This window comes from Cervus canadensis, chromosome 2 (genome assembly GCF_019320065.1).
Source record: "Cervus canadensis isolate Bull #8, Minnesota chromosome 2, ASM1932006v1, whole genome shotgun sequence".
Lineage (NCBI taxonomy): Eukaryota > Metazoa > Chordata > Mammalia > Artiodactyla > Cervidae > Cervus > Cervus canadensis.
In genome coordinates this window covers 71,309,836-71,337,082 of record NC_057387.1, presented here as the reverse complement: position 1 = coordinate 71,337,082, position 27,247 = coordinate 71,309,836, and the positions used below count along the sequence as shown (strand labels likewise).

The 27,247-nt window shown below is 35.8% G+C and overlaps 1 protein-coding gene across 3 annotated transcripts in view; it reads left to right on the top strand.

The window, feature by feature from the left end:
* The window catches only part of LRRC7 (leucine rich repeat containing 7), a 577,609-nt gene that overhangs the window by 327,566 nt on the left and 222,796 nt on the right, over positions 1–27,247 (top strand). The window contains exon 8 of one of the 3 annotated variants that reach the window (XM_043460999.1): positions 15,552–16,386. The exons of the other annotated variants lie outside the window; for them this stretch is intronic. Coding sequence (XP_043316934.1) covers positions 15,552–15,558 — 7 coding nt within the window. The 3' untranslated portion in view covers positions 15,559–16,386. Of the gene's footprint in view, positions 1–15,551; positions 16,387–27,247 lie in introns of those variants that run through there. 3 annotated transcript variants of the gene reach the window in all.

The following is a 27,247-nucleotide window of genomic DNA, read 5'->3' as shown; positions in this document are numbered from 1 at the left end:
GAAGCCTTGCATGCTGCAGTCCATGGGGTCACAGAATCGGACCCAACTGAGCAACTGAACTGAATGGAACTGAACATCCAAGAAGGTAGAAAATTAAGCTGAAGAAAAGAAAGTGTTAAACTGGGCAGGATCCAGCTATCAATGAAAGTGTCCAATTCATTTAGCAATGGCAAAAGAAGCTAATCAAGAATCTTAATTCTAGCCCAGAAGCTGTTTGCTTTATGCCTTAAATCATGGAGTGTCTATGTGTGGCAGAGCTAGAAATCATGGTGTTAGCAGTTCAAAGACAAGAGGCTACAAGGTCTTACCCACACTTGATAAAATCAGTTGCTAAAGTCTAGCTTTCTGGCACTTTTTAAAAGTTATCTGACAAATAGGACAGGTTTATTGGGTCAAATTCCTTGTAGTTGAGCCTTCTCTTTTTAGATAATATTTCACTGTGAAGTTGCAGCAGCTGTGTGTGTAGCAAGACAGTCTCTGCTCTGTCTGTACACAAAGGACAGTTTTTACGTGGAATGATCTTTAGTCATTATAACATCTTACAAAATTAAACACAAAAATATCCTCAGTAAGTAAAGAAATTTTATTTTCTCCCTTCTCATCAAAGGCTTAAAGGGAACTGTCTATGGCCCAAGAGAGTACTGAAAAATTTGCAATATACCACATAGATGTGAACCTAATCCCCAAGAGTAGGTTGAACAGGAAAAAAATGGCAGTAGGTTTTTATGTATGACATTTAGGCAAAAGTAGTGGATGAGATCCCTTCTTGGCCGTCTTTCAATAGAAGTGAAAACTATTTTTATAAGAAAGCAAAAATTAATACAGTATTGAAGCATTGTAGTGAAGAGTACAGTAGAAGAGTCTATATTTCCAGATTTCTGCCTGGAAATAATTAGTCCTGTCTAAAGACTGCCAATAACTAATAGTCATGTTATGTTTGGATGTTCATGTTAGAGAATCCTAAACAAGAACAGGGTTGACTGGTCCTGAAGAGTAGGAGGTATTGGGAAGACTTTCAGCACATGTAGTCAACTGACGATATTGTCAGCCAAGAAGTTTAATCTAAAGAACCCCAACAATCCTTTAGAGTTGTAGCCTGTACCTTTCCTATTCTTATAAAGTTTCTTGAAGAGAAATTACCATCTACCTATTTCAGTGCATCTCAAGTACCTTAAAATCAGCAGTTCCAGCACTGAACTGAACATTTACATCACTATCGGTACTTTAGCCAGTATCCCCAAACTCATTTAGAAATAATAGAAATAACATTTTCTAGATCCTGTGAATCATCCTAGGCCTATTTCTTACTCCCACATCCAATCAGTCAACAAGTTCTGTCAAACCTGTCTAATTTGCTTATTCATTTCCTTCTGTCTGGGACTCTCTGCCCCCAGATCCACCTGTGGCTGGCTCCTCTCTTATCATCCACATCTTAAATCACGTGTCACTTGCCCTAGAACTCTTTGATGACCCTTCCATCTAAAGTCACCTCTTCCACTCCAGCACTTCCCTAAAACCCTATTTTATTTTCTTTGTAACACTGATTACTATCACAAATTCTCCTATTGCTTGTTTCTCCCCTTTCTAAAATTTCTCCTTGAAAGCAGGAATCTTGCCTAGCTTATTCATCACTGAATCTTCACTGCCCTGTATCCTGTCCAGTTCATAGTATGTATTTAATATGAATGTACTTCTAAAATTCATTCATTATTGAATTCACTCAACAAATACTTATTAAGCACTTGTGTGCCAGTCACTTGTTAGGCACAGGAAATCTGATGGCAGACAGAAATGAGTCCTATCTTTGTACTCATGAAACTTATATCTAATAAAAGAGATATATACTAATCGATCAGTCACATAAATAAATGTAAAATGGCAACTGTAAGTAGTGATTTTCATCTGTTCTCCCTTCCCTTTATTTCCATTACTATTGCTTTAGTTCAAGTTATCATTGTCTCATGCTTCAGCTATTAAAATCATGTCTTTCCCTGCCTCCGGTCTTGCACCCTCCACTATGTTTTTCCAAAACTAAAGTGCAAATTTTAAGTCATTTTCTACATTAAAATCCTTAATGACTTCAATGACCTTCAAGAACAAATATCTAAGCTCCTTAACATAATGATCCTTTATATCCTGCCCTTTAACTCTCTCTTTTTTCCCTCCTCACACTCTATGCTTGATTCACCCTGAATTACACCCTTATCTCCAGGCCTTTATGTATTTTATTCCTTCTGCCTTGCACGTATTTCCCTGCTCTTTAAGTAGGTAATTCACATATTCTTTATAATTCAGGGGAGATAAACTCCTCCAGAGAGCATTTTCTAAACTCAGTCAGACTGGCACAGCCATTCCTTTTCTGTGCTCTCTCAGAAAAAACAAAATTATCCTGTTGTGCTATAATTGTTTATTTACTTGCTTGTTTTCCTTGCAGGCCAACAGTTTCCATTATGGCAGACTGTCTTTACTATTTCTATCTCCATTGCCAGAGCAGTAACAAGTGTGTAGAATAAATGGAAAGAAGGTTGGTAGGATGGATGAATGTATGGATGAGTTCTCTTGACAAATTTAAAAATAAAACTCTAAGATGATATTCAACAAAACTTCAAACATATGCTGTTAAGAATGTATTTAAAAACATACTGGCCAGAACCAAAGGCTGGTGAAGAAGCCCATTATGAATCTTTCAAGCACTGTGGAGGGTAGCACTCAGTAGTTTGTCACTAAATATATTTCATGTTTGTTGTCGTTAAAAGAAGAACATTAACTATCCAGAGCCCAGTGTTGAAGTGTTGGAAGATAAGGCAACATAGCAATTATCAGTTCAGGTCAGTCGCTCAGTCATGTCTGACTCTTTGTGACCCCATGGACTGCAGCACGCCAGGCCTCCCTGTCCTCTGCCAACTCCCGGAGTTTACTCAAACTCATGTCCATTGAGTCAGTGATGCCGTCCAACCATCTCATCCTCTGTTGTCCGCCTCCCCTCTTGCCTTCAATCTTTCCCAGCATCAGAGTCTTTTCCAATGAGTCAATTCTTCGCATCAAGGTGGCCAAAGTATTACAGCTTCAGCTTCAGCATCAGTCCTTTGAGTGAATATTCAGGGTTGATTTCCTTTAGGATTGACTGGTTTGATCTCCTTGCAGTCCAACGGACTCTCAAGAGTCTTCTCCAACACCTCAGTTCAAAAACATCAATTCTTGAGTGCTCAGCTTTCTTTATGGTCCAACTCTCATATCCATATGTGACTACTAGAAAAAATATAGCTTTGACTATATGGACCTTTGTTGGCAAAGTAATGTCTTTGGTTTTTAATATGTTATCTAGGTTTGTCAAAGCTTTTCTTCCAAGGAGCAAGCATCTTTTAATTTCATGGCTGCAGTCACCATCTGCAGTGATTTGGGAGCCCAAGAAAAAAAGTCTGTCACTGTTTCCATTGTCTCCCCATCTATTTGCCATGAAGTGATGAGACCAGATGCTATGATCTTTGTTTTTTGAATGTTGAGTTTTAATCCAGCATTTTCACTCTCCTCTTTCACTTTCATCAAGAGGCTCTTTAGTTCCTCTTCACTTTCTGCCATAAGGGTGGTGTCATCTGCATCTCTGAGGTTATTGATATTTCTCCTGACAATCTTGATTCAAGTTTGTGCTTCATCCTGCTCACCATTTCACATGATTAAAGGACAGTTTGTAAGATTTATACTGCTGATGAAACACAAACTTAAACAAAGGATATGAACACAGAGCTCAAAACATATTAAAAAAAAACCTCTAGACTTCAGTGGGAACTCTGTAACCAAAGAAGAAAAAGGTGGGATGACAATCTTTTTGTCACTGGATACATGGAATCATGGAGCTAATACCATGTCATATGTTAGAGAAACTTGAATATTTAAGCAAATAAAATATAACACGGACGTAGGCTTACTAAGTACTATATGGCAACAACTGCTTTGCAAGTGAAGTTAACTCTTTTCTTTTTCTAGTGAAGAAGAACATGAGGGCACAAAGATAAACTGGTCCTTGAGGAACTCTCAGCATCTGTTTGCAACAGAAAGTTGCCTGCTGCGGTTTGCCATTAGAGATAGAATGAGTATCGACCACAAGTATAAAAAAAGGGTAATTTTAGTTATTCTGCCTGAGAACATCCTCACAGAGGGTAACTATTTCCACTTTACCCAGAACAAATCTAGAGAAAATAGCTTCCCTTGCCTGAAAAGGGTAAACTAATTACCAGTGCAGGTACTTATATTGCAGCTATGGTTCAAGTAGAGGTGTCAGCTGACCATCTGTAAAACATCTCTCCAATATTCAGCAAATATTCATTAAATGCCAGCTATTCAATGCATTAAGCACTGTGCTGTGCTTAGTCGCTCAGTCGTGTCCGACTCTTTGCCATTCTGATGGACTGTACCCTGCCAGGCTCCTCTGTCCATGGGATTCTCCAGGAAACAATACTAGAGTGGGTTTCCATACCCTCCTCCAGAGGATCTCATGAACCCAGGGGTTGAACCCAGGTTTCCTCTTTGCCAGCAGATTTTTTATCGTCTGAGACACCAAGGAAGCCCATGTTAAGCATTGGGCTGCACAAACTCTAATTATTAGGAGGAAGAACTAAGTGTGCTAATGGAATGGAGCAATAGTGAACTTTTACAAGCCAATGCTAATAGTTACTAGATTCCAACGGCCAAGGAAGTAAGGTCCTTAAAGAGCATCAGAATAAGTGAGCCACTGATGGCAATTCTTTTTGTATAGATGACAGAGATGCATAGTTACTGAACAAAGTACCAGTCATGTCAGGAGTGATCTGAAAATTAGCCTCTAAACAGGATAACTTCAGATCCATCAGCAGTAATGAGGGAAGACATACCTCCTAAGTGCTACCTCCAAAGCAAAAGAACATTTTGGGGTTCTTTTCCACAGAATGTTTGGAAGGGAATAACTGTGTCTCAGCACATTTCTGATGCTATAAAGAACACTATTACAGAGGAATCTGAAATTTTAGGTCCATGAATCAAGGTAAATTGGACATTATCAAGCAGGAGATAGCAAGATTGAACTTCAGTGTCTTAGAAATCAATGACATCTTAGGAATCAGTGAACTAAAATGAATGGGATTGGACAAATTTAATTCAGATGACCATTATAATACTGTAGGCAAGAACCCCTTAGAAGAAATGGAGTTGCCCTCATGGTCAAAAAGAGTCTGAAATGCAGTACTTGAGTGCAACCTCAAAAGTGACAGAATCATCTCAGTTTATTTCTGAGGCAAACCATTCAACATCATAGTAATCTAAGTCTATACCCAAACCACTGATACTGAAGAAGCTGAAGTTGACCAGTTCTGTGAAGATCTAGAACACCTTCTAGAACTAAAACCAAAAGAAAGATGTCCTTTTCATCATAGGGGATTGGAATGTGAAAGTAGGAAGTCAAGAGATACCTTGGGTAATAGGAAAGTTTGTCCTTGACGTACAAAATGAGGTAGGGCAAAGGCTAACAGACTTTTGTCAAGAAAATATGCTGGTTATAGAAAATACTCTTTTCCAATAACCCAAGAAATGACTCTGCACATGGACATCACTGGATGATCAACACCAAAATCAGGTTCATTATGTTCTGTGCAGCCAAAGATGAAGAAGCTCTATACAGGCAGCCAAAACAAGACCTATAGCTAACTGTGTCACAGATCATCAGCTCCTTATTGCAAAATTCAGACTTAAATTGAAGAAAGTAGGGAAAACCACTAGACCATTCAGGTATGACCTAAATCAAATCTTTATTGGTTATACAGTGGAAGGTGACAGATTCAAGGAATTAGAGCTGATAAACAGAATGCCTGAAGAACTATGGGTGGAGGTTCATAATATTGTACATAAGGCAGTGACCAAAACCATCCCAAAGAAAAAGAAATTCACTAAGGCAAAGTGGTGGTCTGAAGAGGTTTAACAAATAGCTGAGAAAAGAAGAAAAGCAAAAGGCAAGGGAGAAAGGAAAGATATACCCAGCTGAATGGAGAATCCCAGAAAAAGCAAGGAGAGATAAGAAGGCCTTCTTAAACAATGCAAAGAAATAGAGGAAAACAATAGAATGAGAAAGAAGAGAGATTTCTTCAAGAAAATTGGAGATACCAAGGAAACCTTGGTAAGAACCTTGGCAAGAATAAGCATGATAAAGGACAGAAACTGTAAGGACCTAACATAAGCAGAAGAGGTTAAAAAGAGGTGGCAGTAATACAGAGAAGAACTGCACAAGAAAGGTCTTAATGATCTGGATAACCAACATGATGTGGTCACTAGCCTAGAGCCATACATCCTGGAGTGTGAAGTGAAGTGGGCCTTAGGAAACATTACCATGAAAAAAGCTGGTGGAGATGATGAAATTCAGTTGAGCTATTTCAAAGCCTAAAAGATGATGCTGTTATTAAAGTACTGCACTCAATATGTCAGCAAATTTGAAAAACTCAGAAATGACGACAAGACTGGAAAAGGTAAATTTTCATTCCAATCCCAAATAAGGGGAATTCCAAAGAACATTCAAACTATAGTACAGCTGCACTCATTTTACATGCTAGCCAGGTAATGATCAAAATCCTTCAAGCTAGGCTTCAGCAGTATGTGAACTGAGAACTTCCAGATGTACAAGCTGGGTTTAGAAAAGGCAGAGAAACCAGAGATCAAATTGCCAGCATTTGTTGAATCATGAAGAAAACAGGGAGTCCCAGGAAAACATCTGTTTCTGCTTCATTGACTATGCTAAAGCCTTTGATTGTGTGTATCACAATAAAGTGTGGAACATTCTTAAAGAGATGGGAGTACCAGACCACCTGACCTGACTCTTAATAAACGTGTATACAGGTCAAGAAGCTACAATTAGACCCAGACATGGAACAATTGACTGGTTCCAAATTGGGAAAGGAGGATAACAAGACTGTATGTTATCACATTGCTTATTTAACTTATATTCAGAGTATGTTATGTAAAACGCCTGGCTGGATGAATCAAAAGCTGGAATCAATATTTCCAGGAGAAATATCAACAATGGTATTTGTTAATATGAAATTCAGGTATGCGGATGATACCACTCTAATTGCAGAAAGTGAAACGGAATTAAAGAGCCTCTTGATAAGGGTGAAAGAGGAGAGTGAAAAAGTTGGCTGAAAATTCAACACTAAAAAAACTAAGATCATGATATCTGGTCCCACCACCTCATGGAAAATAGAAGGGGAAAAAGTGGAAGCAATGACAGATTTTATTTTCTTGGGCTCCCAAATCACTGCAGATGGTGACTGCAACCATGAAATTAAAAGATGTTTGCTCCTTGGAATGAAATTTATGACAAACCTAGACAGCATATTAAAAAGAAGAGACATCTTCTTTTGTTGACTCTGCCAACAAAGGTCTTCCAGGTGTTGTGTACAGATGTGTAGTAGACCATAAAGAAGGCCGAAGAATTGATGCTTTTGAACTGTGGTGTTGGAGAAGACTCTTGAGAGTCCCTTGCACTGCAAAGAGATCAAACCATTCAATCCTAAAGGAAATCAGCCCTGAATATTCATTGAAATGACTGATGCTGAAACTGAAGCTCCAATACTTTGGCCACCTGATGTAAAGAACCAACTCATTAGAAAAAATCTTGATACTAGGAAGGATTGAAGGGAAAGGAGAAAGCAGTGATGGAGAGTGAGATGGGTAGATACCACCTCTGACTCAATGGACATGAATTTGAGTAAAGTCCTGGAGATAGTGGAGGACAGAGGAGACAGGCGTGCTGCAGTCCAGGGAGTCACAAAGAGTAGGACATGACTTAGCAACTGAACAGCAACTAGACATCTCATCTAATACTTAATCTTGAGTTGGTTTGTATTTGTCAAGGCAGCAGATTCTCAAATGGCGATGGAATGAAACCTAAGATACAGTCAACAAAATGTTTTTCCTGTAAGTCTGTTACTATTTCTAGCATTGAAATATTGGAAAGGAAGGTGAGCGAATCTTCTAATGGAAAAAGATTTAGGATGTGTGTGTGTGTGTGCGTGTGTGTGTGTGTGTGTGTGTAAGTCACTAGGTCTGAAATGAATAGATGGTTAAAAATAAGAGAAAGTAGAATCTTCTCCTTACTTCCTCTCCAATAAAAGTAATTGTTCTTTATGGGAGATGTGGTTTTCAAGGGAGACAGGATTTCTGTGCCAGGAGTGGGGAAGCTGCAGGGTCTGAAAATAACCATAAAGCTAAAGAGAATGTGATAAACCAACACTGTGTGGCTCACAGTAACAGGCTCAGTGGTAGGATGGTGTATCCTTTCATCTCCCCAAAGTAAAATTAAAGAGCATTTAGAGGTTAGGATCTGATGGCTTCCAGACTTTTTAGAACACAGACCTTCTGACTTCAAGTGTTACTTACCATTTTTTATTTATAAAGCATCTTACTATAATCCTTCCTTAAGAATATATGTATTACCTGGTTTCCCATATAAGGCATACATCAGAACATCCTTAAAAACCATAATAACCATTACTTATAGTGGTGTTATTCAAAACAAAGTTTCTTTTCAATTAGCTTCAAAATTAATTTTCTAGCACTGAATATCAATTCTGCATTAGTGCTCCTTTGGTAATTACTGCTTACCATCAAGGCTCCATTACGTTTCCATGTTTAAAATAATGAATGTGTAACTCTCTTGATTACTACTTGTGATTTATTGAGTTATACTCCGAATACTAATGTTTTTAGCAGTATGTTTACTGTTTTTCCAAGATTTATGAATCTACTAAACCTTGAAAAGTATATGTAAATATGTATGATACACACATACATATTCATATACATATAAAGTAAAAAGTATGTATATCTGTATATAAAATTTAAACTCACAGTAGGTGTACTATGTCATATTTTTTTTTCAGGCCCTTAGGGATTCTGGTATAAATATGTTAGTAAAGGCTCTATTATAAAATTATCATACATTTCCATGTCAGAGGAACTTAGAAATGTAAAAAAAAAAAAATTTTATTTCAGTTCTGGTTGTGATTCTATTACAAGTTTCTTATGTTTTATTCTGCTTTCTCTTTTAATATCCTTCCTACCTTGAGCCTACATGAAGATTTTGTCAACATAAATATTTAGACCTGTTAGCAATTTTTTTTTAATAGCTTCTTCTTCTAAGTTCCCAGTCTGAGAACAGATACATAAGTAGACAGTCAAAACAAACTTTAAGAATGGAAAAGAACTGATTCCCTCAGAGAAGTGCAAGAAGGATTGAGTAACACATAAAAAACACTAAGTACTAAACCATTTAAAGGGTCAAAACATGGTATTGAAAGATTCAATGATGCATTTAAGTCCAGTAAGCTAAGGAGTGACACAATCAGTTTGAATCTTTAATAGTTATATTAGCAGTTATAAAGCAAATTTTTGGAAGATGGAATTGAGGTGTCTGGAGATAGATAGATTGAAAGCACATTTGAATAGCATAGAGATCATGTGAACTAGTTTAAATGAGTAACAATGGAATGGAGAGGAAAGACACAAGATATAGTTAAAAGACAGAGAGTCAAAAACACTTTAATGATTGAATTTGAGTTGGGAAGTATTGAAGGAAATGAGACATCAGGATGAACCACTGATCGCTAGTTTAACAGACTTGTTGAATTATTGTGCTATAAACAGGTACATTAGAAGTTTTGGAGAGATGGAAGGGATAGGACAGATCCTAGTTAGAAATGTTGAGTTTAGTTTGGACTGATTAAGTTTTAGTGAGATGCTCTGATGAAGAGGTCCAATTGATAACACAGATTATTAAGCTTAGGGAGATCACTGATAACTTCTGAATTTCTAATTTTAGGAGAATGATTAGATTAATTGAGATAAGTCAACCTGGTGAAATATGAAATTATTAAAATCATGTTTTAATAGGAAAATGCTAAAATAATAATGTTACATCAAATAAAAACAGGAAGCAAAATTGCTTGTGCAGTAAAATCTCAATTGTGTAAAAACTAACCTAAAAAGACTGGAAAGAAAATCATTAGAGTTACAATGGTCATACTAGGGTTAAACATTTATGGTGACTTTTCCTCATTTTTCTGTTTATTTATATTTTACAAGATTTATATATGCATTACTCAAAAATCACGTTAGGGTAAGGAATGGTTCCTGGAAAGATGGCAATTAAGTTGATTCTAAAGGACTAGATATCACTTTGCCAACAAAGGTGTATATAGTCAAAGCTGTGGTTTTTCCAGTAACCACATGTGGAAGTGAGAATTGGACCACAAAGAAGCTTGAGCACCAAAGAATGGATGCTTTCTAATTGTGGTGCTGGAGAAGATTCTTGAGAGTCCCTTGGATAGCAAAGAGATCAAACCAGTCAATCATAAAGGAAATCAATCCTGAATATTAATTGGAAGGACGGAAGCTGAAGCTGAAACTCCAGTACTTTGGACACCTGATGCAAAAGAGCTGACTCTTTGGAAAAGGCAATGAAGCTGGGAAAGATTGAAGGCAAAAGGAGAAGGAAGTGGCAGAGGATAAGACGGCTAGATAGCATCACTGACTCAATGGACATGATTTGAGCAAACTCTGGGAGCCAGTGAAGGACAAGGAAATCTGGTGTGCTGCAGTCCAGGGGGTCCCTAAGGGTCATACACGACTTAGCGGCTAAACAACAAAGGACTAGATAGGAATTAATCAGATAAAGGTCCTCTAGTAGTAATAGAGGTATTAGTAGTAGTAGTTGTAGAGGTACACAGGTAAGGAATACAGTTCACACAGGGAACTGTAAGCAGTTGAGGTTTGTTGAAACATAGCATGATGGTATAGAGTGGTCAGCAAGGAAGCCAGATAGGGATGTGTGAGACCTTGAGATTCTATCCAGTGCACTCTGGGCAACTGTGTATTGCCCAGGGTAGTGCATTTATTTGCTAAGGTCAAAATAACAGAGTATTTCAGACTGAGTAGCTTAAACAATAAAATTTTCTTTTCTCAGTTTTAGAGGTTAGCAGTCTAAGAACATGTCAGCATGGCTGATTTCTTCAAGGTCTCTCAACTTGACTTGCACATTGCCAACTTCGGTGTCTTCACATGGTCTTTCCTCTGTGAATCTGTGCCCATATCTCCTCTTCTTTTAAGGAAAGCAGTTATTTGTGTCCTTATTGGATTAAATTCCACCCTAGTGACTTCAATTTAACTTAATTACCAGTTTAAACACCCTATTCTAAATATAGTCATATTCTGAGGTACTAGGTGTTAAAAACATCAACACATGAATTTGGAGGAAGGTGAGGCACAATTCAGTACATAACAGAGAGTGATATGGTTAAATTTCTTTGGCAACCATGTGGAATATGAATTTCAGGGAGAAAAGATGGATGAACAGACTGATTTAATTATCCAGGCAAGAAATCATGATGTGTAGAACAGTGAATGTGAATCAATGAATTTAAAATAAATATAATAATATTTCCAGAAAGATAAGCTAGTCTAGAGGGGAAACAATTAATTCAATTTTAAGATATTCAATTCTGTGCCTAGTATAGAGTTAAATATGGGAATCTGAAGCTCAAAGACAGATATCTGGGCTGTAATTCTGGATTTGGGCATCATTAGTAGAGATGTTATTTGAAACAGTGAGAACAGATCAGTGAATCTGAGTGATGAAAGCAAAAAACTTAAAACAGAAAACCAGCATTTACAGACCAGGCAGATAATGAGTCCATGATGGAGAAACAAAAGTATAAGGTAAAGCAGAAGAGTGCCTCATCGTAGAATCTAAGGAAGTAGAGAGGTTTGATGAAGGGAATAATCAAAAAATCAAAGAGAGCAAAGGGATCCCAAAGACAAAAACTGGGAAGTATTAGTTGGATTTGGGATTATAAGGGCTTTTGGCCATGGACACTTAACAAGTTCCTTGAACTTCTATGTGCAAGACACTGGGTGAAGCATTATAAAACATATAGTCATACTTCATTTTGAGCTTCACTTAAGACTGAGGAAAGGAGCATTATGTTTGTCTTATAAAATGAGAAATAAGAAAGCAGTGATCCAGGGAAATCAAATAACTTAAGTCTTAAGGTCAACAGACAACCCAAGATCAGTGGAAGTCAGCTTTAGATTTCTTTCTGTGTCACCCAAACTGGCATGATTAACTGCTAGTAATACTAACTTCCTAAAAGAGAGACAGTTTTATTAAGTTGGAAGGACTAGAATTCCACAGAGCAGTGGGCTGATGAGTGACTATTAGATGGGTGAGTAAGATCGAGTACCCTTTTCAGAAGAGAAGGAGGACAGCTCGTCTTGCTCTCATTTCTTTAATACGTTTACTGGAACACAGTAGATGCTCAATAAATTTTAGTTCAGTGAACAAGAAAGAAATATTGACTTGAGCTAGACATGTGGTATACATGGAAGTGGAGGCAGCAGAGATGTAGGTGGCATGCAGCCCAAGGCGGGGAAAGTAGAGAGGATAACACAAAGAAGAAAGGGGAGAAAGCTTAAACCAGATGCTTCCTAGAAAAGGTTGATAGAGTTCCAGATCAAGTGCACAAGTAAGAATTTCACCTGAAACAGAATTTTTAAGGTTGGACAATAAAAGTGAAGTAGAGAAATAAATGCATAAGGACAAGTTGCTTCATCTTTTAACAATTTTCTCCATATTAAGCTCCCTCAAGAAAGACTGTCTCACCATGTCCAAGTCATGAATTCATATTTGTAATGCCCTCTGCCTAGATTTCCCTCTTTTTCACTGTATGGCAATCTCTTATTACAACATAATGGCTCCAATCACAGACTGTCCCTTCAAATTTTTTGTTCAATTCTCTATAAACAGAATCTGTCATTCCTTCTCTCTTCTACCTCTTCATACACTCCTGTAGTGACTTGAAGGCCATGGAAAAATACCCTTACATTTATTTATTAAGTATATAAATGAAATACCTTATGAAATGAAATACATTAGCATATCAACAAAATATTTCAAAACATCATATAGTGTGTTTCAAAGCAAAGGAATTTCATAAGTTGATTTAGCTTTGACACAAATTGTATTTACTAATTCAACCTTTTATATACAAAATAATGTTTTACATTTTCTTACTAGTGAGCTAAAGACTGCTCTGTCAGATGACTGTATTTTGTAATAGAAGCACATTCATAAGTTTTAATTCATTGAGTTTTAATAGTCTCACTGCAAATGACACATAGGTCGGAAAATTTTTTTGCAATGTGTTTAAAGAATGATGTGTTACTTGCCATTATAACAATGTATATATTGCTCACTGTGATGTTTAAATATAATGATATGTTCTTGTGCCCTCACTTCAAAGTCAAATTGTATTCTGTAACACTTTAAGCTTTCAGTGTTGAATTTTGGCTAGTTCAATAATGGGATGAGATTACTGACGGCTGTATTACTATTCTGTAGACAAATTCATTCTTGAATAATCTGTATGCCCTATGAGAAGGTCAAATGATAAGGCAGAAAGATCTGAAACAAAACACTAAGATTTCATTGCTTTGAGTTTGCCAGATATCCAGTTGCATATTTCAAATTATCTAGAAAAATACACAGAGTGAACAATTATATTCAACTTGAGCTGTATAGCATTATGCTCATCTAAATTATAAAATGCAATCATACATATAAAATAGGAAATATAATATTCTTTGTAACATTTTGCATATGCTAATATATTCCTTCTATACTAAGAATGTGAATTTAATAAACATATATTGGGAGAATTAAGATAATGTTGTGAAATAGCTATATCAATTTGTCCAATAAACACCTCTCTAAATAACTGTTTAATATTATACCAAGAAAATAAATGAAACTAAAACTTGAGCAAAATTTGAGACAAAATATCCTCACAGATAATCTGTGTATGTATTGCCTGTCCATTAAGTTTGCCTATAGACAATTTTTGCTCAGTCTATGTGCATTTTTAATCCACCTTATGTAAGCAGTGAGTTCAACATTTAGAGAATTTCTAAAGTTACACTGTAATTAATAATCATATAGATTTGAAGACTCTAGTTCTTGCTTTCTACTACAAAAATGCTTGAAGATTAATGTACATTAATTTCAGTTGTATGCAAAAATATTGTAACATAAGATAATGTTTCTGTTTTTAATTGAAATGTAAATCTCTAACTGGAGCAAAGATAAATTTCTAATGAAGATAAGGTATTTAATCATTATTTAATATTTTGTATAACCGTAATTGCATTTATCTGAGAAACTGTAATTTGCTTTGTTTTGCTATTTAAGCATATCCAATTTTTAAATCATATGTTAATAAAATAGAGCTTTTAACTAATTTGAATAAAATGTACATCAAAGTTGTAAGTGAAATACGTGTAAGTCATTAATTGAAACATGCAATTGGTGACTTTTCTGGAAAAAAAGAAAAGCAGAATCAAAGTAAAGTAATAGTGTGATTAATTGATTCAGTATGGCTCCTGCTGAAAAATTATGTTCAATAAGAGTCTGTCATTATAATTTGTGATCATTTGTCACTTTACAGTAAATCAAATATAATGGATTGAGGTTCACAAGCTGTATAAATGACTGTCCTAAAAGTGACAATTTTTAAAATAAAAAAGACAGTTGTTTAACTGATTTAATTTAAAATAGTCATTGTATACTAATTTGAGCTACTTATGTGTTTCCAGTAAATATTTACTTTGTAAATGATTTTGTTCTCATATATGCATATATAATTCAAAAATCAAATCAATTTTTAAAAAAATATGTTTCAAGATACAAGTTACAAATATTTTGTTAAAACATGAAGATATTTGGTGAAAGTTGTTGTTAAATATTTAGTAAAAGATAAATAGAATGAATGATTATTTTTATAACCAAAAACATGATTCTACTCAAAATTCTTTGAATATAATAAAACACTCTCTTAGAGTATGTTCCCTTCTGTATCTCACTGGTTTCTTCAGTGTTGTTGTCCCCTGTGAGAGCTTTTGTCAAACACTATAGATTAAGCTGAATTATTCTACATATGATGTAAACTGATAAATTTGAGAAGAAAATTTTACTTAACAGAACATTCATAAACCAAATTTTGTTATTTTCAGAGGGAAAGGGACACTGAAAAATCAGAGTAAAATACTAATGGGTTCATTTGTGTTCTGCCTTGAACATCATGAATCAGGAATGCTTGTTATTGTCAAATTAATTTAAATGAGTAGAAATAACCCTGAAAATAAAACTTTAAGCAAGTTATTTTCATGAGACTGGTTTATTGCTCAATGATTCTTATATAAGTGTTTTGCTTTCTTCTTTTAGGAAGCATGCATGTTTTTTAGTCATCTTGCCCAATACCACTCAGTTTGATTTTCTTTCTATCCTATCTAGTATTTGTCTAACCCTAGAACTGTACCACTTTACAAAAATCTTGTTTATAAACTACTTATATGCAATTATATTGAAACAAGCAAACATTTCACCTCCCTGTAATATAGACCAATTGAAATAGCTATTTAAGTCACCTTCTGCATTAGGAATTCCATCTTTTGGGCATTGAAATTGATTTTTCTCATCTTAGCATCTGAAGATCCAGAGTGTGCCCCTTGCCCAATCGCCTGAGACTATACAGTGACACCTACAACAGAGGATGTGGAGACAGCAGCTTTTCGGGCTCCAGAAATGGCAGCATCAGGAGCATCCGCACGAATAGACTTTGTAGAGGTAGTTCTCCCAAACTGTGTTATGAAACCAAACATTTTTGGTGTGCTACCTGCTGATGGGGGCTGCCTTCTTACTGCGTAGTGTAATGCAAAATGTTTGGTCTTTGTTAAAATTTAATAATGACATTTCTGGCTAATATAAAGCAACCTGATTTTTTCCCAAGTGTGTTCAGTTGCCTTAATTTCCAATTAATATGACATTTTATCAGTCTTAGAAAAACATTAACATGTATTTTTGTCCAATTTATTTCCCTTAGTTGATATAAAGCTGCTGTCACATATAATTTTTGTATAAATATTTTTGAATAGATCAAAATAAACCACCATTTAAAAGGCATCCTAAAGCAGTAAACAAGAGAATTTCTCTAGTCATTTATATATTTCAGAGGCTGAATAGGATTGCCCAGTTCATCTGTCATACCCCCTAGTTATGTTCTATTGTGAACTTACTTTGCAAAGTGAATGACTATTCCCAGATGGCCCTTATCAAAATATGAAAGACCAGTGACTGACTGGTTTTATGTTTCCTTACATTTTATGTAATTTAATATGAAACAGTTATTTTGTAACTATAAAATACATTTGTTAATTAACCACATTGGCTTTATCTATGCAGTTCAATGACTTATAACTTTCAATTTGCATATAAAATGAATCTCTGTAATGATGTCTTTGCAAAATAGATAACAATTGACATAATGGGTGCTTTTGCTCTTAACATTTTATACATTTGACTTCAAAGAGTAGGATATATTTCATAGTGAAATTTTGAAGAGTTTGAAATTCAGCATCTAGAGATCTTCATCTTGATACAGTACCACATATTCATTCTTCACCTGGTCTTCACTTCTTTTTGGAAAAAGACAAGATACAAAGAATTTATACCAGTTCTATTGGAACTATTGCTTGATTGAATATAATTTGAAGGTTCTTTTCATAAACCAAATATAAGCAGTATAGATACATTGAGCTTAATAGTGTTTTTATTTTTTATTGTCATTTGCTTCTAGTTTATTTTCTTAGTTAGGAAATTACAAGTTGTCACTTTTTATAAAATCTACACTATGGAGTTGAAATGTACTTTTCTGAATATTTCTATCTGTTTTAATGCATTTTAATTATGTGAATTTATAAAATAATGACCCTAAATGCATAGCCTTTTGTAAAAAGCACATATATACTTGAAAGTGTATGTTGTTCTTTTAGTTCAAATTGTGTAAATATGGATTCTTACATGTGTACTTATAAAGATCTTATGTAAAGTTTCATTAACCTACTTAATTGAGTTTGTACAACATTGTTTTCAGCTGTGTGGCGTATACTCATTGACTTCTGTCATTTTCACATATACTTCACATATCTCTAGAAACTGTGTTTTGAAACGTATATTGCTTTCCTAAGAACATAAATGTCTGACTCTGCTTTAGAACAAATTGTGCTATTTTAGTGTAGTTTTATAATATGCTCCCACCATGTCCTTCAAATACCATTTTAAAGATTATTTAAAACATTCTGCATGAAAATAGCATTAAAGTATTTAAGAAATATTTCTGCCTCTGTCATGTTCCAAGTAAGGAACTGAATTTTCTATTGTTAAATTTGAGAAGTCTTACAGAACTGCAGTTAAACTCTGTAACAACATGCAGTAGTTCTGTTGGATAATTATTTTGCTGAACTATGTTGCATTTCTGGTCTTATGATAACATTAAATACAATTGAGAGCTTATATTTATAGGATAAAGGAAAGTTCTCTTAATGAAAAGACATTAACAAGTAACAAATAATTGTTGTCTAGCTGGGATGGTTTAAAACTGCATTAGTAGAAGTGATTGCAGAAGTAAAAAATTATATATCATCAAATATAGTACTTGATTCATTTTTGTCCACCATTAATGCTACGTCACTGTAGTGTTCCAACAAGTGGAACTGAGTGTAAATTCCTTGACAATGTTTATGGCACTCTAATCTTTTATACTAAGAGGAATCACATGTGTCAATTTAACAAAAATATTAAATGTATTTGTTTTATAAAGTTACATATTTTTTAGCCTCTAGATATATATTATTTAAACTAGATAAATTGTTAAAAGGATGTGTTCATAGGCATTTGTTATTATTGAAATCACAGTAATCTCATTGAGCTAACATTTAGAAATATATTCAGTTGATCACATTTTCATGGATGGTGGGATAGGCATATTAAAGCAGAATTTGACTAAATATACAATAATAATTAAAATGAAAAATAATTATTAAGAAGAAGGCAACACAATATGTGCTCACCCATTGTCTAGGATACCAAGTATTTTACAACAGAACCTCTTCCCACCTTGTAAGATAAGTATCCCTCCTGGGAACCTGGGCCAACATGGGAGCAACATATTGAATTGCCTTTCAACATCTTATTGACATTTCATGAAGAGAAGTCAATTTTTAATGGCTCTTAGCGGTGTGTGAGGCCTTCCTCGCTGGTTCGGTGGTAATGAATCCACCTGCCAATGCAGACTTGATTTCTGAGTCAGGAAGATCCCCAGAAAATAAAACGGCACCCCACTCCATCATTCTTGCCTGGGAAATCCCATGGACAGGTGATCCTGGTGGGCCGCAGTCCATGGGGTCGCAGAAGAGTCTAACATGACTTAGTGACTAAACTGCACCAGCAGTATCTTAGAAAATAGACTACATCTCCTAATGTTTCTCAGAAATTACAGGTTCCTGCATGTTTATGAAGAATTTCATATACTCTCCCATTCCTATTTCTTTCTTGCATCAAGTTTTACCAACTATGATTTCTGCCATTTTGTATTCTATTTTAAATCAAGTCAACTTTCTCTGGAACAAAGCTGGCAGATCTAAAAGTATGTTAGTCACTCAGTCATGTCCAACTCTTTGTGACCCAATGGACTGTAGCCCACCAGGCTCCTCTGTCCATGGGATTCTCCAGACAAGAATATTGGAGTGGGTTGCCATTTCCTTCTTCAAATATGTCACCAAAGAATATGATTATTTTACAAATTTTTTAGTCATAAACAAACCATAGCAAAGTTATATTAGGTGTCGTCAGTTTTACTTTATGTTAGTTGCTTCTGCCACAGCAACCAATATCAGTTAGGTAAAGACCAATAGTCTATGTGTATTTATTAGCATAAAATGAGAACATATTAATAGGGCAAAGATATAGCATATTGATGTCATTACAGTAAAAGTAACAGATTCAGAACAGAAGAGGTTAGAAGAGCCTGAGGATGTGGAAACTACACAATTGCTCAAAATTTTAGTGAAGTAAAATCTTCTGTAAATCCAGTAATTCCCCTTACCCCCAGCTATATGATGCATAAGGATGGGACTATATACCATTTAAAACAGAACTCAGTCATCTCTTGTGCTTGGGCAAATTTTGGAGAGAATACAAACCTTTAATTCAGTCCAGCTCAGTAAACATTTGTCAGGCACTGTGATTAACATCAGAGACACCGAGTACAATAGAGCCCCTGCAATTAGGCAGATCATGTTTTGGTAAGGAATATAGACAAGTAAAGCATTACATGCTATGCAGTATTTGCATAAGATTTTAGAAATGTGATGAACAGCAATAGTATAGAGTAATGCTTAATCCTATCAGCAAAGTCCAGGTAAAAACGTACAAAAGAGGTGACGTTCAAAGAGTCTTTTGAACAATAAATTTGAATCAATCAATAACAAGTGGGCAGAAGGAGTAGTTTGCTTAAAGAGGGAACATGGCACAAGGAATTGAACATGCAAAATCACATGTGTGACGGAGGAATAGCCAGGAAGTAGATAGAGAAGATCTCATGAAGGGCCCATGTGCCACGGTTGGACTTCATTTGTGGGTAACACTGAGGTTTCACTGAAAGGGCTTTAAGTTGAGGAATGATGAATTTGTGACTTATGGGATAAAATTTGTAAAGATTTATAGGCGACTTCTTCACTAAGGAAGCAGAGAGCAAAAGTCACCCAGTGTATTTTTTAACAGCTTTATTGAGTTGTATATTACACAACATAAAATCTACCCATTAAAGTGCACAAGTAAATGATTTGGGGTAAATTTATAGAGCTGTGTAATCATCACCACAATGCAGTTTTTAACATTTCTGTCACTTTCCAAAGTCCCATGTGGCATTCCCAGTCAAGCTTCCATCTGATCTCAGTTTTCACTCCAGCCCTATGGCAACCACCATTCTGTTTTCTGTCTGGATAAATTTGTCTTTTCTCAACATTCCATGTAAATGGAATCACACAATATGTAACGTTTTATGTCTGACTTCTTTCACTTAGCATCATGTTTTGAGGTTTCTGGCAGATTGTTGTGAGACAAATAGAACAGAGGTATTTCACGTCTCAAAAGATTGTGACTATGGCAAAAACAAGACATATGAGAAGGGTGTTGTGTGAACCTGTCCAAAGTGTGAGGGATACAAGGGGACCAAGAGTGTGAGACAGGATGGCATGGAAAGAGAGTTCAATCAGAGTAAAAGACTCAGAAGTGTACAATAACATATGATAGTAGAAAAAAAAAAAAAGTCAAGATATTTTAATTAAATTTATTGAAGACTAAATCTTGAACTGTTATTTCCTCCCCTCTTTAAAGGTTTGTAATGGGCATTTGTAAATATTGGACTTCCTACTTGTGGTTACTACTCTACAGATATCACAAACTTGTTGGCTTCTTGGATTAAAATCACTTCTCCAAAGAACACAGTATCTTAGAAGAAAGTCAGTACATCAGGACAGACTGACATCTGCTGTTAAGATGTAAGGGGGAAAGTGAATCTAAAACAAGCTGTATTTTCCTTGGAAAACCATTTGGGACATTGTGATTGGTCACACTGATACTGAAACTACAATTTTTTAAGTTTGCAGGGTTGGTTTATGAATTTGTGTTCATTATAAAGCCACTCAAGTCATAAATAAAGTTCTTTCTTCAGGAAGAGAAGGCTACTGGCACATTCTCTGGATCTATTTTGAAGCTCCACCCTATTAGCTGAGAAGGCCTACCCTGCTGGACTACTAGTATTAGAAAAATAATAAGATTAATGGTGTAGCTGATGAAATAAAAAGACTTAAGTGCTGACTGAAATAGCCCACCAGTTGGGTGTACTAGAAGGGCAAGCTCAGAAACAAAGAAGAAACCAAGTAAGAGAGCCTGACGAGGATTTCCAGGTTTAATGTCTTGACTGACTTCAGTTCAAGGAGCAGATGAATGAATATCAGAGCCTCAGAGCACAGCAACCAAGTCCTGGTTCCCCAGGGCCCTATCAAGAGAACTTCACCCCCAGAAACCCTGGCTCTATTGCCGGGGAGGCTAGACGTGAATTTGCCACCGCTCACCCACCAAACGACCTTGTGGTATAGTGTGACCTAAGGAGGCAAAGAGAGACTTTGCTCAGTCCTAGTTAGAGTCCTTCTGCAGTCATTTCAGGTAAGGACCAGAACTCAGTTCCAAAGCCACAGTCTTAGGGTCCCCTGATGTAGCCCAGAGTAGGCAGGACAAATCCAGAACCTGAATGTGGGTGTAGCCTGTTTCCTTTTGTTAGAGTAATAAGAGGTATCCACCAGCTGCCAAACGGAAACTCTGGTCTTGAAGAGAGAAGTGAGTGAAGCCAGCACTAATACCCTTATATCATGAGAAGTTGCTATGTCTCAATGAGATGTCCAGACACATACGAGAAGTATCTGCATACTTTGTGTTTGGGGAGGAAAAGAGACATTAAAACAAACTTGGATAAGATAGAGGTTTTTGTATTTCTCCTCTCTCTTTACCCACTATGTTTCTTCCCCCACCTCTGTATACTGAGAGGAAAAAAGATAAACCGCTGGAAGATTCTTTTAAAGAAAAGTTGTCAAAAGAGAAGAATTGTATTCTCATGTGGGCTTGATGTAGAAGCTAGAGGTGAGGGGACATGAGACATCAGGAGTACAAACTGTAGACTTTTATCCAGCACTGAGAAAGAGTATATATCCATATAGTCAAAGCTATGGTTTTTCCAGTAGTCATGTATGAATGTGAGAATTGGACCATAAAGAAAGCTGAGCACTGAAGAATTGATGCTTTTGAACTGTGGTGTTGGAGAAGACTCTTGAGTGCAAGGAGAAGACTCCTTGGACTGCAAGGAAATCAAACAAGTCAATCCTAAAGGAAATCAGTCCTGAATATTCATTGGAAGGACTGATGCTGAAGCTGAGACTCCAATACTTTGGCCACCTGATGCAAAGAGCTGACTCATTGGAAAAGACCCTGATGCTGAGCAAGATTGAAGGCAGGAGGAGAAGGGGATGACAGAGAATGAGATGGTTGGATGGCATCACCGACTTGATGGACATGAGCTTGAGCAAGCTCTGGGAGTTGGTAAGGGACAGGGAAGCCTGGTGCTGCAGTCCTTGGAGCTGCAAAGCGTCCGACAGGACTGAGAGACTGAACTGAACTGAGAAAGAGATGATCAAAGATACAAGATGAGGTGAACATGATAATAGAAATAAGAGGAAGATTTACAAAGGATAAGAGAGTAAGCTTTTCTTTGGTGTCGTATAAGGTTAAAAAGAAAATGTCAATAAGAAATACTATAAAACAAATTTGGGCTTCCCAGGTGGTTCAGTGGTAAAGTATCTGCCTGCCAATGCAAGAGACACAAGAGATGCAGATTCCATCCCTCGGCCAGGAAGATCCCCTGGAGGAGGAAATTCAACCTACTCCAGTATTATTGCCTGGAAAATTCCATGGACAGAGGAGCCTGGCAGGCTACAGTCCATGGGATCACAAAGAGTCAGGCATGACTGAGCACACACACACACAAACACATGAAACAAGTTCACAGCATGATTCCCTTATCCATCAAATAACTCGAGGAAAGAAGCTTCTATTCAGAAGCTGTGTTTCTTTAAACATCCTTTACAACAGTATTATGAGAGTGAATACAGATAGCACGGAGACCAGTTGCTATAATCTGGCTAAGAGAAGGTGAATGCAATGACAATAGGGCCAAGAAAACTAAGTGAAATTGAGAAGCATTTTTGGAAGTGAAATCCAAAGGACTTTCATCATAGCGTTTACTCTTGATGTGTGTAAGGAAAATAGGAAAAAGTTGACAAAATCAAACTGCTTTCAGTTTACTCCTTAAATCAGGGTTTCACTTTGTGGCTTTATGATTTGATTTGAAAAGGATTTTCCATACAACAGGCATAGGCATGTACAGATGCAACTAATAACAAATCTGTAAAGCCAAACATAAAACATTAACACTCTTTGGTTGACTATAGCTCTTGATTGACTATAGCTCTTCTTCCATATAGTACTTGATTAAGGTCCAGTCCAAATGTCAGTGCTGGTGATTTAGTCGTTAAGTCATGTCTGACTCTTGTGACCCCATAGACTGTTTCCCAGGCAAGAATACTGGGGTGGGTTGCCAGTGTCTTCTCCAGGAGAATCTTCCTGACCCAGGGATTGAGCCTGTGTCTCCTGCATTATAGGCAGATTCTTTACTGCTGAGCCACCAGGGAAGCCCTCTGTGAAAATTATGATTTCCCATCCATAATAACTCTATCACAAATACATATAGGACTTTGAATACAATATTGCTAAAAAATTGTCATAATTAGTTGTTTGAAGGTCTGTTTTCTTGAGCTCTTTGAAGACAATACTAATCTTTATCTTCTTCACCATTGCATCTCCAGTAGCTAGTACTTTGTCCAAAGTTAGATTTGTTGAATTAACAGAGAAGATATGGCAGTTGAAGGAATTTTAATTTTCTGTTCAGTTCAGTTCAGTTGCTCAGTAATGTCCAACCCTTTGCAACCCCATGGACTGCAGCACACCAGGCTTCCCTGTCCATCACCAACCCCCGGAGCTTACTCAAACTCATGTCCATTGAGTCGATGATGCCATCCAACCATCTCATCCTATAATTTTATGCTTAGTGTTTAAGTACCATTATGTGTAATAAAAACAACACAAATTCTAAAGGCAATCTCTATCCAGAAATTGTGAAATTGTTGCAAGAACTATTCTAATCAGAACTTCCAGTGAAATCAACATATTTACATGCTCCTAGTCTCAGTTATTCAAGGTACTAGATTATTACTGAGTACTTATATAGATGTCACTTCCATTTGAATTACTAAAGTATAATTTTAGACCATCATTCTAAAATTTAGCAAATACCTTTTAAATGAAGCAATGATTCTGACCTTTCTCATCTAGCTTCACCTACTTGATTGATTTCTTACTATCCATCCTTTAATCTTCCAATGTATCAGGCCTACATGTCTATCTCCCTGTCTTATTTATTTATGTATTTTTTGTATTTTTCTAAATTGTAGGTTTCCTGAGGATGTGTGTGTTGTTTATTCACTCTCCAGAGTAGCTAAAATAGTGGTTTGCAATTCGTATGCATAGCTAATGAAAAAGAAGAAAAAAAAAAGTAAGTCCCCCCAAATACTTAGAGAAAATAAGATTACTTCCAGTTGGGAGGTAAGGAGAATGTACTTGAGAACATTTGACCTAGGGTTTAAAGGGGAAGTTATATTTAAACTACTGGGAAGAAAGCAGTGGTATATTTGCAGAGGAAATGAAGGATGTCAGGAAGTACAAAGCATAGTTATGGAATGTCCTAATTTTGCTGACAGTTGGATAAGTTAAGATGAGTAGTGCAAGTAAAAGTAGGAAGTAGTGGATTGAGGTGGACCTGGCTAACTAGTGGCTACTAAAAAAATTTGATTATGTGAGTAACAAGGAAGAGCTGGTATTTAAGACAGGAGTTAAAAACTTTTTTTTTTAATTTAATTAATTAATTTATTTATTTGACTTTACAACATTGTATTGGTTTTGTCATACATTGACTTGAATCCGCCATGGGTGTACATGTATTCCCCGTCCTGAACCCCTCTCCCACCTCCCTCCCCATCCCATCCCTCTGGGTCATCCCAGTGACAGAAGTTAAACACTTAAATAAGAAAATAAATGTTAGAGCAACATTCTGTAAATAAAGCATACGATATACTTAAGCACAGTGCTATGCACATTTTTAAGTCTCTTCTGAGTGGCTGGCACTATGATAGACCTGAAGACAGATGAAGTCATATGCTTAACAACTTAGTCTTTGTCTGTCTTTTCCTCCAATAAAACAATAATCTAGACAAAACTGACTTAAACTATAGGTGATCTTGTATTCATTGACAGTGAAAAGGAATTAATATGTATCTAGTGGATACACCAGGCTCTTTATCCACAAACATTATTTCATTAAACCTTTTAACAGCGTGAGGTATGTGTTGTCACTTTTCTTAATCAACTGGGAAACTGTGTCTCACAAATTAAGCAGAAAGTGGCAGAACTTGAATTCAAACCCATTTCTTTTTCTAGTACTCCATAATGTACTGACTTCTCTGTTTTGCCTACAGATTGTAGCTCTGCTTAAATTATACTTTTAGCAACTTTAAATTAATTCTGCTGATGTTGTTCTTAATTGATTTACCATCAAGGCACTTGATTAGATATCATACCCTATTAATGCCTCTTCTGTATTATAGATATGCATCACATATGACAAGAATTGATATTATTTAGAGGTGTTTTTCATTTTAAAAATACATCAGGATACATTTTGGGTTCTGATGTCACAGATTAACCATTCAGTCCTCTAACGATAAATTAAGCAGATGATGAATGAGTGTCAAAGACTGTAAGAGTATCAGTTTATTTGTAATTATGTAAGGTTTTGTTCCTCCTTTAAATTTGTGGCTTGGTGTCTTTATCAGTTTTACCTTTCCAACCTGTTAAAACCAAGCTGATTTCTTCTTTAGCATTTCCTAACATAAGAGACTGTCATGGTACCAATACCTCACACAGTCAACATGCAATGCAAGAGACCCACTCCTGAGTGGGGAAGATCCCCTGGAGAAGCAGATGGCAGCCCACTCCAGTCTTCTTGCCTGGAGAATCCCATGGACAGAGGAGCCTGGCAGGCTACAGTCTATGGGGTCGCAAGAGTTGGACATGATTGAGTGACTAAGCACACAGCACACAATATACATCAATTCTATATTATATTTCTCCTTGAGGACAAATGTTTAGAATTGTAATTTTCATTATAAGTTGATGCTTTGCAGAAGGATTTTGCAAAAATTGGTGAAACTTTGAAATATAAATATTTTTACAGTAATTACTGTGAAACAGTTAAGTAGTCCAAGATGTTTCTAGAGTAATTACTGAACAATGTGCTTTCAGTATTCCTTGATGTAAGTAAATATAGAAGCTGCAGCTTTTAATATTAAAACATTTGTTACTTTAAGATATTTCTAAATTTACTTTTTAATGTAGTATTTATCATGCTTGAAATCAAACTTATTTCTGTGATATACATAATTGATACACAATTTACTCTTTAGGAAAACAAATAGAAACTGGAAAAATTTTAGGAAAAGCAAAAGAATGTAATTCTCATCAGTCTTCTCTAGATCAACAGGTTTGGACATCTATAATTGTAAAAAAAAAAAAGACTTGGAAATAAGAAGGATTAAAAAGCAGCAATAAATGTGGATACATTGAGATGACAATCTAAAAACTGTCATGCTAATTTTGTCCTTTAGTAATGCTAACAGAAGAGCAAAAGGGTATATTCCATTTATACCAAGCTTAAGCAACAAGAAGTAAATGTATTTAATACTAGTGACAGAAGACTCAGTAAGAGAATGAAAATTAGAATCAAGAAAAACTTGCCCAGCATAATGTATTGAGTACTCTACTATGTGTTGAGAATTTCAAAGATATATTGAGTCCTTTCATTGAGCTTTTGGTTCTGTAGAAAAGGTATTCTAGCCAAGGAAACTCATGTGCTAAAGCAGAGAAAAAAATGAGAAAATGGATAAATTATGCAAAATACTGGAAGATTCGTTTATGTTGGATGTATTCACTTGTGCATAGAAAAGATAGGGTTTGAAAAGTAGAGTAGAGCCTATTCAAATAAGGTTTTGTATGCCAGTATAATGGTTATATAAATAAAGAGAAATAAGTTTAATTCAGTCAATTTTTCAAGGAATATTGGACATTTAATTTTACCTAATATAGGCACAAGAATTTAACTCATCAGTAGCATAATTGCTAATATTTATTGAGTTCACCTATATTAACTCGTATGATCCTCACATTAATTCTCTGAAGTATTAGTACTATCCTTATTTTATAACTATATAAAATTTATAAGTATAAAAATTTTGTAATTGCTTATGTCTATTGAATTCACCTGTATTAACTCATACTGTCTTTATATTAATTCTCTGAAGGAAATATTAGTACTATCCTTATTTTATAAGTAAAGACACATAAAGGCATCACTTACCCAATGTCCCAAAGTTGGTAAGATGAGGTGGAAGGATTCTAACCCTTGCAGCCTGACTCAGAAGCCTTGTTCTTAATTACCATGACTCAGCAAGGTAGAGTCCACTCAAACTGGATTGAAGTTCTGAGGGTATCTGATGATATTTTTGTAGGTTTAAATATTGAGTTCAGGAAAGCTTTACATTTGTTAGCAAAGTATCCAAA